Here is a 12,181-nt window from a genome sequence, read left to right on the forward strand (position 1 = left end):
TAATAATAATAATAATGGTAATAATATTTTAACATAATTCTGTTACTGCATTAGCTGTTATAATTTTATACTTTTTTCTTTATTTTCTCCATATCTTTTTGTAGGTGAAAAACAAATAACTAAGTCTCAGGTTTTAAATGTAATACGATAAAATTCATTATATGCTTCCTAAATAAACCTGAAAATAAAAAAGACTTAGGAAGATAGTCCCAGAGTAGCCATGCCAACCTTATCTCACCAGAACTGTCTCAGTTGTGAATACCTCTGAGTGCTAGAACATATTTGAAACACCAAGCCCTGGATCTACATCCTATTTCTCTATTTTTTATGTTAGGAATAATTTTTATGTTCTGGTCTAACCCCATGTTCTTCCTACTGTCCTAGTTCCCTCCACCTTCCCCATTCCTGCCTCCAACTTTATGTTGAACAGGTTGCCTTCTTGTTCACATTGTTTCTCTTTTCTTTATATTTGTGTCATTACAGTTGAGCTGTTATTTATATAGTGAGTAATGTCAAGGTTTCTCTGATCATACTAATTTTTTTTCAAACATTTTCATTTCTCAGATTTTTGGGTATGTATTAACTCCCCTCACAATAATTGATTTGATCATTAATTGTTTCTTGAAGCTTTAAATTTAAAAAAAAAATTTTTTAAACAGTTCTTTTTTTTTTTTGGAGGAAAATTAGCCCTGAGCTAACATCTGCCACCAATCCTCCTCTTTTTGCTGAGGAAGACTGGCCCTGAGCTAACATCTGTGCCCATCTTCCTCTACTTGATATGTGGGACGCCTACCACAGTGTGGCTTGACAAGCGGGTGCCATATCCGTACCCAGGATTCAAACTGGCGAAATCCTGGGCTGCCAAAGCGGAGCACTCGAACTTAACCACTTGGCCACGGGGCCAGCCCCTAGCATATTTCTTATAAAAAGAGAGATGGTGGTGAGAGAATACCTGAATTCTTGAAAAACACTTTTTTAATGAAGGGGTAATGGATATACGCCCCTTTTTTTTCATTGAGATGAAGTTCGCATAACATAAAAACCATTTTAAAGTGAACAGTTCAATGGTATTAGTACATTTGCAGTGTTGTACAACCACCACCTCTACCTAGTTTCAAGACATTTGCATCTCTCCAAAAGAAAATCTTGTGCCCATTAAGCAGTGGCTGCTCCCCATTCTCCGCTTCCTCCATTCCCTCACAACCACTTGTCTGTGTTCTGTCTCAATGGATTTATCTATTCTGGATATTTCATGTAAGTGGAATCATGTTGTATATGATCTTTTGTGCACACTCTTTACTTTTAAAATGTGAGAATAATAGATACCCTTTGAAATCTGATTAAAACTATGGGCACTCCTTACAAAATATGCATAGACAAAATCTGTATATGATTTAAGGGATTCCCAGATCCCTTGAAACTAATTACTTAGATCCAGGTTAAGAATCACTGATCTAATGAATGAAACATTACGCGGTTGATGTAGACAGATGCTACTATAATACTAATTATTGATTTATTCTCTAATGAGCCACTTGTGCAAAAAGAATGCCACTTTCAAAAAAGAATTCTCTTAAATCCCCAAGGTATCTCTCTAGATAGCTGAGCATTGGTATTTTAAAGAACGGGGGAAAAAGAGTATGGAAAGGTGGAATCATGCCAAGACTTTTTTTTTTGTCTTCTCAAAATGAGAGTAGGTTTCAAAGGATGATTTCTCCTGCCATTCTTCCTTCTCTGGGTGCTCCATCATGTTTCTTAAAGGAGGTTCCTTGGCTTTTCAGTTCAGACAAGAATGTTTTAATTATTCTCCAAGGATTTTAATGACCCACAATCTTAAATAATTTCGAAGTGTTAGGAAATATTAGGTGGAGTCATTACAAAAACAGTCACAGTCGTGATTAAGCTTCCTGGCTTTAACTTCTTTGTCCTATGTGAATCATTGATTCTAGTGGCCTGATAACTACCCTCATTTTAAATGATTAGTTTAATACAGTTCATTTTCTCATCCAGTGGCTTCATCTTTTTCAAGGTGACAACCGTTAAAATTTTTTTTTAATCTTCTAGCTTATATTATTTCCTTTTAAGTTATAAATAAGCAAAGTAAGTGAAGCATTTAAAAAAACTTTTAATAAGTCAATTTCAAATTTCTTGAATACTCTGTAGAATTTGATAATCAGTTACTTGCTGAAGTTGGTACTAAGAATGTACAGTTCTCAACTTCAGATGAGTTAATTACCAAAAAGTGCTACAACTTACAGATAGTTTACTGTATAAAAATTACAGGACAGATTAGATTTTTAATAATACTATATACATGATTTGCATTCTTAGCTTCAAAACAACATAACACTTTTGAACCAAAGAATTATTTTTACCCACTACAAATTTCTATGTGAATGATGTGAGGAGCAGTCACTCTATTACCTTTATTAGTTCATTTTTATATTTACTGTTACCTTTAAGTTACTCATATTGCATAAGACACACTTGACCTACCAGAATAAGTTTTAGTTACATAGTATATTTACTTAGCTGTAGATGAAGTAATTTTTTAAGTAAACATTTATAGCCATTTGTGTAATAAAATCTGTTCTGAGCTTTATAGAGAACCAGAGCATTCATTCTACCATCAAATGATTTAAAAGTCCCACTTCTATATAAATCATTGCATAAAGGAAGACTATATGAGAATAAAGAAGATATTTACACACCTATTTCAACTCTATATGGCATTAGTGAAATTTTATGAAATATGAAGGGGAGCCTTTTTATATCTTGTTTTAGTAGATAGCACCATATCTCTTCCTAGGAACTGGATATGAATACATTTCCTGTAGTTTAATCAGTGTACTATGAATATCAGTCTCAAGTCTACTAATTTTTCATTCTCCCTATTCTTCTTTTTCTCTTGTTTGCTTCCCTATTGAAGGCTGAGTATGAGTTTATCAGCTCTGGTCTCTACCTAGTTGTGTTACTGCACTTGTGCGAACAAAGCTTTTCTGATATGATGGGAAATACAAATGAACCAAGCACACGTGTCCGAGTAAGTAATATTCGAGTCGGGGAGAAGGGAGGGTGTGATGCAGCAAGTGTTTGCTTTGGAAAGCAGATTGTTTTCTGTGTTCACATTCTCTTTCCTTTGGGGAGTTCTTGTATTAAAATGTTTCTTAAAAATAAAGATGACATAGATTTCATAGAAATTACTGTCTTCCTTAATTCTATATCAAGCAGCCTAATTTTCTCATAAAGCTGTTTTAGAAAAAGAAGTAATTTTCTAGCTCTTGAAGGTAATTGGAATATATTTCAGTGAAAAACAGGGACAGAATTAGAAACACAAAGGGAAAATGCTCTTCTTAATTAAAAAAAAAACCAAAAACTTGGTGTTATAACTTAGAAACCTGAAATTGCACTCCAAAAACCAAAAGAGTTTAGGAAATTAACTTCAGTTTATTTGTTGCTGTCATGAAAAGATTACCAGTGTACTAATTTTTAAGTGTTCATGTTATAAACTACTTAAGACTTGGGCTATTTCGTGTTTACTCTGTACACGATTATCTTAACACTTAGGCTAGCTGTTTATTGTATTTATAAGTAAATGATCCTGTTTGCCTCAGTATACCAGAGGAAATTTATACTTTGCTGCCTTGCCCATTTTGTGTAGCAGGGTCTAGGGTCTACATCTCATCACTCTAGAGTTCTGAACACTTCATATTTTGAAATGTGTTCATAAACATATCCTTCAAACTATTTTTTATATAAATGTTGGCTTTGGTGATAAAAATTTAGTAGTTTATGATAAGGTGTAATTTTTCTATTTTATTTTGCAAATTATCAAATAACCAATTCAGTATATATAATACTGCTTCTAAATTGGTAAAATGTTTTTCTGTAATCATGTGGACATTATTCCTGTGAGCCAATTGAGAGATTATATCATTGAGAGAAAAGAGAATATCAAGAGCGTTCAGAATTTGAGCAAAGCTCCCTTCTAAGTACTTTAGAAATCAGAGTACTTAAATTTAGTTACTGCCATAAAATGATTTCTAAAAGGGTGACGTATCTCTTCAGAATGAATAAACTATATAAAGCATATAATAAGATCTTTGGAATTCCTGCCATTTAAAAGGTATAGACAAGTTAATACTAAAGTGGAAGTCATTTTTTGATCGTTTAAAAAGTACAAAATTAAATGTAATACTTCCAGAGATATCAAACTGAAGCAGGAAAATATTGATTCTTGTTTTCGTTTTATTTTTTAAATTGACCACCAAAATTGAATTCATCTGGGTCCAAATTGCAAATATGTTAATTTTTTCTCCATAATTTTTAAAGTGTTATATTTATGCAAAAAGACAGAATACCATTGGATAAAATTATTTTATTCTATCTGCTCCCAGTTTCTACATGATTGTACATGAATTCTATATGACTAATAATGATTATATAAGACATTTAAAAGATAATATCCTTAAGCTTGTGATTTTTAATGTGGGGGAGAAAGACCCCTATTTAAAGGCTAAAATGATGTTTGACTTTTTAAGTAGAAATGAATCTCCTATACTGATTCTCTCTTTAGATCCATTTGCAACATTTAAACTACTGTATTTCTTTCTGCATTGTTTCTAGTTTATTAACCTTGCAAGAACTCTTCAGGCACATATGGAAGATCTCGAAAGTAGGTGGAATTTCCCCTCCCCAGACTTGTTAAATTTACTTTTGCAAATTAAACTTACAGAGCAAAACCTAAGTATCTGCTCTTTCTATCAAATTAGAGCTCCATTTATAGGTTTAATAATACTGAAATAATTGATTTGGGAAAAATGGGTTGGACAACTATTAGTTTTTAAAAGCATATTTTTAAAAAATTATATTAATTTTGGATACCTAAGGATGTAATTTTAATCACCAGTATTTTTCTTTTAAGTAAAAATTTATTTTTGATCACCTTAATTTTAACACTTTTAATCAAAAAGAAGACCTGTTTACTAATCAAACCATACTTCTTAATCTGTTAATTTTTTGTGTATATAAAATTTTGCTTGTTATTCACCTTTGTTAGATCGTAAAAGGTTTTCCCTTAGTTTGTATATAGGTCTAGGAAAATAGAGATGAAAGAGTCCTAATTCTGAGTCCATAACAGAAGCCATGGATTTTTTTGTTTCGTTTAGTTTTTGCTCCTTGTTTGGGTCCTCACAGACCTTTAATAGGCAGCCAGCTCCGCCAGCAGCTCCAATCTCTTAAGATCACGTTCCAGCATTAGGACTTCTGCCTGGGCTCTTATGTGAAGGCACTTAATGCCCAAATCTTTATAGGCATCTGCACAGCTACCTCTTCTCAAAGTCCTACAGCCTCCAGGGGGCTTCATACCAGGTGGGCACAGATATTGGTGGCTCTGGAAGAGTTCCTGGGAATCCAAGATTACCTACCTATTGTACTTTTTTACCCAAAGCAACTGGCTCCCAATGGTCTTATTCCAGAACACTCTTTGAAGTGTTTTTAAATATTGATTACCTTCTGTACTCATCTTCAAAATACTTGGAGTGTTATCTGTAGTGTGCATAACATTTGTACCTTTAGAGATAGCTCAGTATCCTTTAAAGTAAGGTTTGAGAAGGACTTAGTCTTCATAAGAACCTTTTAATTCCTTGAACATTCTAAGACATGGGGCTTTGTCATTAAGCCTGTACTGTTTTTAAGTTTTAAAAGATTAGAGATACAACCAGATAATGCATTCTCACAATTTTAGTTAGTATGTGTGAAAATGGTATTATAAAAGGACTCATAAAGGTCTATAAAGTCGGAATTCATTTGTTATAAATCTTTTTTCCCTTTATGCTTGTAGTTCATATCCCTTATGTGGGCTAATACAAAGACCTCTTCCCTTTTTTTGTAAATTATAATGTATGCTTTGTCAGATGTGATGATAGTAATTTGTTTCAGTGTACATTTTCCCCAGATTGCTTGTCTTTTTACAACTAACATTCTTATTTAGAATTTGTTTCCTAAACTCCCAACATGTGAGAGAAATGGAAAAATATGGAGGAGAAATATACCCAAACTCAACTGAGAGTGAAAGATGAAATGGGTGCTACAAGTTAACTCCTAAGTACCAGGGTATTAATATATGCTGAAAATTGGTTCTGACTGAATTTTCTTCTCTTGTTGAGTTAAATCCAATAGAAAACATGAGAAATTCTCTAAAAAGCTATTTTATTTTTTAGTTTGATATTTCTCCATGATAGAGCATAAAACTTAACTGTGGGATTTACCCATTCATCAGCTAAGTATATGCTTGATATCATTTATTTAAAATGGATTTAAGATTTCTGCAAGATAAATAGACTGAAATATGGAGACTCAAGTTTCATCTATAATACGTGTAGCATAATTTTCTCGTTGATTCTCTTTGCTTGGTGCTCTTCAGTTGTCCAGTATTAATACAAGAAGAGTATACATTTAACCTTTCTGCCCTTGATAATATGGGAGATGCTAGATAGATGTTTATTTTAGTGAACTTCCATTTTCCTTCCCACACAGAGCAGTTAGAGAATACATAGCTTTATACTTATTTTGTCCTTTCTAAAGACATTCCAGGATATTTTATATTAAACTCTTGAGCCACTAATGACTCTAAAATAAATTGAGGTCAGAAATGTTGCAAAATTGATAAGTTTCTGACAGTGTGAAAGCATAGGAATAATCTCAACAAAGGGTTTTTCCTAAATCCAGTTATTTTAACTTAGGCTGTGTCTATATAAAGCTTTTTTGACTAACTAAATAGAACTTTTTCTTGGCATTGTATAGACATAGCTTTGATGTAAATTGCAAGAACACCCATAACCTATTATTCTATGTACATTTTTTTTCATTCTCATCGGATGCATCAAACATGCAGCGGTAATAAGCCAGATTCTACTCAGGTGTGTGAGAGGACTTAAGTTCACTTTTTCTCTAGTGTATATATCATTAGCTACTATGAACACAAATTGATCTCAGAAACTTCTTAGAAGACATTCTTGAACACATTTTTAAACATTTCCATTTTTTAAAAAAAAACTAACAACAAAAAGATGTGGGGGTGGGGACGTTGTGGATGGGCATCACCCACAAACCACCCTAACCTTGTCATGATAACTTATCATTTTGACCAAACAGTATACTAAATTGGGATTTTTATTTCACAAGTCATTGCCGTTCTGGCTTCATATTTACGCTTCCATTCTCATCCCCCTTAAAATCATTCTTGATCATCCTGTTTTCTTTCAACAGCTTCAGAGGATGATTCCGAAGAAGATGGAGACCATAACAGAACATTTGATATTGCCTAACTTCATAAGAGACAAATGGATGATCTGTGAACAAGTGTTTATTAAAACTGGCAATTAAGTATGAACGAATTTTGTGGGGGAATGCCTATTGAATACGTTGACTATAAATATATATAAAATGAATATATGTATACACATGTATGCATGTATATATATATTCATTCTCAAATGTTGCTGAATTAACATTCTACTGCTGGACCTTTTAACATGGCCAGTGAATCTGACGTTTATAAACTGGTAATCAAAAGTATTTTTCTTTTAGGTGAATGGGAAAGTGTTACCCTTGTTTTAAATATCTAAGCAATGCCAACAACCCTTTTTTGTGTTCTGATTACTGTAGTCATATTTATGGGAAAAGTTTGTGTTATAGTCTCTTGCTAGTGAAAAAAGTGGGACAAAATTTGCTTTTGAAATAAAATGCCAAATGGCACCTAATTATTTTTTCTTTTTAAATGCCTTAAGTTGCAGTCTCATTTTCATAATCATTTGTTTCCAGTGTTTAAAAAAATAAAAAGGATGGAGAGAATGTAATAAGAGCATTATATTAGGTTTCCAAATTTAATTTGAATTCTAAATTCACTTAGCAATAAAATCTAATTTTAACAAAAGTATATAAGTATAAAATGTATAAATGATGGATGAAGTTTTATATTGATTTGCAAAATGCAGATTATATTTGATAGGCCATAGTATGTAGATATTCCTTTTAGGAATATTACAGCTATAAATTATATCATAATTGCCAGTCAAAAGCTATTTGGTTGAAAAAAAACATTATTGCAATCTCAAGTTTATGGAATGTTTTTAAAATCCCACGTCCAAAGTTTAAAACACTGGTTTTCAATGTATTTTTTAGTGTTGTCACTTCTTTATAGATAAATATGATATAAATAACCTGTTTGGATCTTGGTCGTTTTTAACTGTTCCTTGGTAATTCCGAGCATTTATTTTATGACTTAATATTTTTCACTACCTTGGAAAACACATGAACATTACCTATGCACCATGAATAGATCTATACTCTGGTCCTGAGTTGCATATACTTCCATAGCACTGTACATTTCCTCTGTCAACACCCTTAGGATACACTTAAAAATACCTTCAGGTGGTTTCAGGTTAAAAAAGTTTGATGTCATGGCAACAAACTACTTTTTCAGAACCTAAGTAGAAACCATGTAATTTCTCAAATGTAAATCAGCAGTTTGCCCACACTTAGTTTCTTGGTCTTAATGTAAAACCTTGGCTTGAAATAAAGTGCATACTGATTGATTTACTTTATAGTTTGAAATGTTTCCTTTTAAACTCGTGCTCAAAGAAGATTTCAAACCTTATAGCCAAGAATTTTATTAGAATTTCATACGAAAATCTAAATATTTCTAAAACATTTGCTCAACTTTTGCCTGTTATCTTTGCATTGCCTTACTTAAAGCAAAAATACAAAATTTAAGGATGCTAGTATTGATATCTATTCTATGGGCCCTTTAGGATGCTTTGAATTTGAACCATTTATGCTTTTAATAGAACTTAAATGTCTTCTGCGGTAATCCACAACATTTTTATGTAAAAAATTTTATTGGTAGAAAACATTCCATTGATGTGCATACCATTTATTTATAGTTTTGTTACATTTAATGCTAAGTGACAGAGATAGACAGACAAGGCTTGAGCTTTACAGTATTCTCATAGTTCTTAGTACCACTTAGTATTTTGGTATTGTATTACATCTGATAGCCTGTAAATGTGAACTAGAAGAGTCAGAGGGAATAAGAAAAGTCTTTCATTGGTTATCACTTTTAAACTTCAAACAAAAATAGAGAGACCATATATTACTCACTACAAAAACTGCAAATCCCTAAGAAAAGTGTTAAAAGTAATGTTATTCTCTCTAGATATCTGCCAAACATAAGAGTTATATCGTCATTAGCTAGAACCAAGATGTTGAAGAAAGCAGTTTATACATTCGAATGTAAACAAGCATGCTTATGTTATTACTAATACTAAAAATAAATATAGACTTGAATAATCCGGTTATCTGTTGACCACTAAATAGATACAAGGCCTGTTACAAATGTTTGGATATATAAAGAATATTAAATTTAACACTTCGTTACCAGGGGCCTTTAAGGACTTGTTTATTGAGAAATGAAATTAAGTCAGTTTAAAATGGCCATTTTGGAAGAGCTGTCGTTAGGTAGAAGTTACCAAAATGAACAGAAGAAAATTAGTTACATGGGAGTTGTGTTGAAGGGGAAATTGTAGAGCAGCACTGTCCAATAAAACTTTCTATGATGATGGAAATGTTCTATAATTTGTGTTGCCCTGTATGGTAGATACTAACTGCATGTAGTTTGAGCATTTGAATTAGGGCTATTGCAGTTGAAGAACTGGACTTTAAGTTATATTTAATTTTAACTTATTTACATAGTCACATGTGGCTAGTAGCTACAATATTGAACATTGTAGAGATTTCTGACAATTAGAGAAAGTTTTAACAAGGAGATAAGATTAGTCTTAGTTCCTAAAGGACTGGTAGAATTTGAGTAGGAAAAGCAGGAAGGAATTCCAGTCTAATGGTCACTATTAGCATTATTAATAGCCTATCAATAATAAAGTAGACATGTCAGTCACTACATAAAATCTCAGAAATTTAAAACTCTGAAAGAGCATACAGCTATTGTAACATTTGCTCTTTAAATACCACATTAGCCACACTGTAGAGTCTTCTGTCATCACTTTGTAGTTATTCCTGTCTCGTTAACAATAGTGCTGTGATGAGGATGTTTTTGATTCATGGTGGCCAATGGAAATAGATGGCACAAGCTAGGACTTTGTTGCCATTGCTGAAGCTTGAGAGAGAGAATATTTCCCCATAAGTAAATTATTCCCCATAAGATAATTGATGGGATGTGGGTTAGGGACAGAGATTACTTTCCTTGAGCTTTCAAGTTTCTAAGTATAGTAAATACAATTTTATGTGAAGTCTATACATTATCTTTTCTCATATTGTTTTTAAGCTGTAAAGGATGCTAAAGAAAACCGCTCTTGTTTCACCTTTCTTCCATTTTCATTTTTTAACCCCAAAATGATTATTTTCACCTTTGTCTTAAAATGTACAATGCATGTCCTGAAAAGTTTGAGCATCATCACTATAATAGTACATAGTGTTTTTCTGCAGTTTTTGCTTACACAGTTTTCACGTCATTGAGTAACAAAGTTCATCAGTGCTTGGGGAGCATGGGTTCCCTTTATAGGAACAGGTATGGTGGTAGGAGAAAAATTCTTAAAGGGGCACTGTGATACAAATGTTTGTTCCCTTATTGCCAGCCTTCTCCACACCTTCCTTGTATAGCTGTAAATTTTTTTGTTTCAAAAATTTTATAAAATCTTACTAAAATTCTAACCATTTGTGATCCGTACTAAATACTGTTTGTAATCCAGAATGGTGTTCTAAAAATAATGAAATTGTAAAATTATGTGGGATATGGAGTGTTAATATCTGTAATATTTTCTACATCTAAATCATAAAGGAAGGTGAAAATATTAGAGGTAATATTAAATATTACCTCTAACTTAACTAATATTAAAAATGCTATTGCTCTGCCAGAGTAACCACTTTGATTGCTACCTAAACGTATAGAATCTGTTTAAAAGCCAGGATTATTCCCCACATTTTATTAATAAAGGAGCAAGACCTAGAAATTGCTGAAGACCTAGTAGTGCTTGCTAAAACTATAGTGGTAGGTAGAATCTTTTCTTTTTTAACTCAACTATAAACCAAGGTGGTTCAACTAAGTGGGAGGGAAGATAGAGCAGGTAAGACAAGTAGACAGGGTTTTTATTTTTATCTGTTTCACTATTGACCTTTAAGCTTTCCTGCATTCAAGTGAAAGTTGCGTTTGGAGAGGTGGTTAAAACCATTCATTTATATCTAAGATCATTCCTTTTTTTAATACTTTGTTTTTATAATAATCCTAAAGATTAGTTTTTGTCACAGTGATTACATGAGAATAATGTTACTAGAATAATGAAATATGTCATATAAATTATAATTTTCATTAAGTTTTATGTTAAAATCTTGCACAAGAATCATTGTCAAGGTATTTGATGTCTTAATCTGAGATTTCCAAAATTTTAGTCAAACTGAACAGCATATTCATTTTCTTCTGCAACTACCAAAACACAGTCATCGTTATAAGGAGATTGGGTTGCAGTTGAAAAGACTGTGGTGAAACCAGCATCCAAATTTCTTTTGTACAGGAACCAAATGATTGCTCCCAAAACTGTCAAAATTACTGTGCTAGCAATCACCAAAGCTGATATTAAAATGTGGTTATCTGAAAAGGAAAAGACAAAATAGGGGAAATCAGGGTACGCAAGTTGCTGGTATTGCATTTAGGGAGCACAAATATAGTTTCATCACATAAACATTCCCTGTTTTGAGAATTTCCCACACTCATGGGAAAAAAAGAATTATACATTTATTACTATCAAGACTTATATTTCCTAGCTTAAACAATTGCCATTCTTCAAAATTTCAAGTAAATCTTGCAATTCTCTAAGACCCTAAAATGGAAATTGTACCCACACCCAGGGTACACCACAGTCCTATTTGCCTGCCTTGGTTTTTCCTTCCTGACCTAAGACTTCAAATTCAGACCCACTGCTCTCTTCAAGCATAGTGGTCTTTAGATGTTCGTCACATTAATGAGGCTTAATAGTTCATCTGGCTTTGGGGATTTAAGATTTGTTTTGCTGAAAAAACACCAAGCGTGGCAGTAAATTAAGTATCTCCCTCTTTGCTTTTTAAATTTATTCAAATAACCAGATATTTGTGTATTCCTGAAGTAATTCTG

At 32.5% G+C, this 12,181-nt stretch overlaps 2 protein-coding genes across 20 annotated transcripts in view; one reads left to right on the forward strand and one right to left on the reverse strand.

Moving 5' to 3' along the window:
* MARCHF7 (membrane associated ring-CH-type finger 7) overlaps positions 1-8,601 on the forward strand; it is a 51,910-nt gene extending 43,309 nt beyond the window's left edge. For 7 of the 19 annotated variants that reach the window (XR_001378739.2, XR_011428240.1, XR_011428237.1 and 4 more), the window contains 3 exons: positions 2,930-3,043; positions 4,627-4,675; positions 7,270-8,601. Coding sequence is in view for 13 of the 19 variants with exons in the window: in XM_005601529.3 (XP_005601586.2) it covers positions 2,930-3,043; positions 4,627-4,675; positions 7,270-7,328 (222 nt within the window). In the remaining 6 variants the exon portion in view is untranslated. Of the gene's footprint in view, positions 1-2,929; positions 3,044-4,626; positions 4,676-6,895; positions 7,134-7,269 lie in introns of those variants that run through there. The other 12 variants (XR_001378740.2, XR_011428239.1, XM_005601528.3 and 9 more) reach the window with 4 other exon arrangements.
* A 318-nt stretch (positions 8,602-8,919) lies between these two features.
* The window catches only part of LY75 (lymphocyte antigen 75), a 130,214-nt gene continuing 126,952 nt past the window's right edge, over positions 8,920-12,181 (reverse strand). Inside the window, exon 39 of the mRNA XM_014732232.3 lies at positions 8,920-11,662. Coding sequence (XP_014587718.1) covers positions 11,460-11,662 — 203 coding nt within the window. The 3' untranslated portion in view covers positions 8,920-11,459. The remainder of the gene's footprint in view (positions 11,663-12,181) is intronic.

The sequence above is a fragment of the Equus caballus genome, chromosome 18 (genome assembly GCF_041296265.1).
Source record: "Equus caballus isolate H_3958 breed thoroughbred chromosome 18, TB-T2T, whole genome shotgun sequence".
NCBI lineage: Eukaryota > Metazoa > Chordata > Mammalia > Perissodactyla > Equidae > Equus > Equus caballus.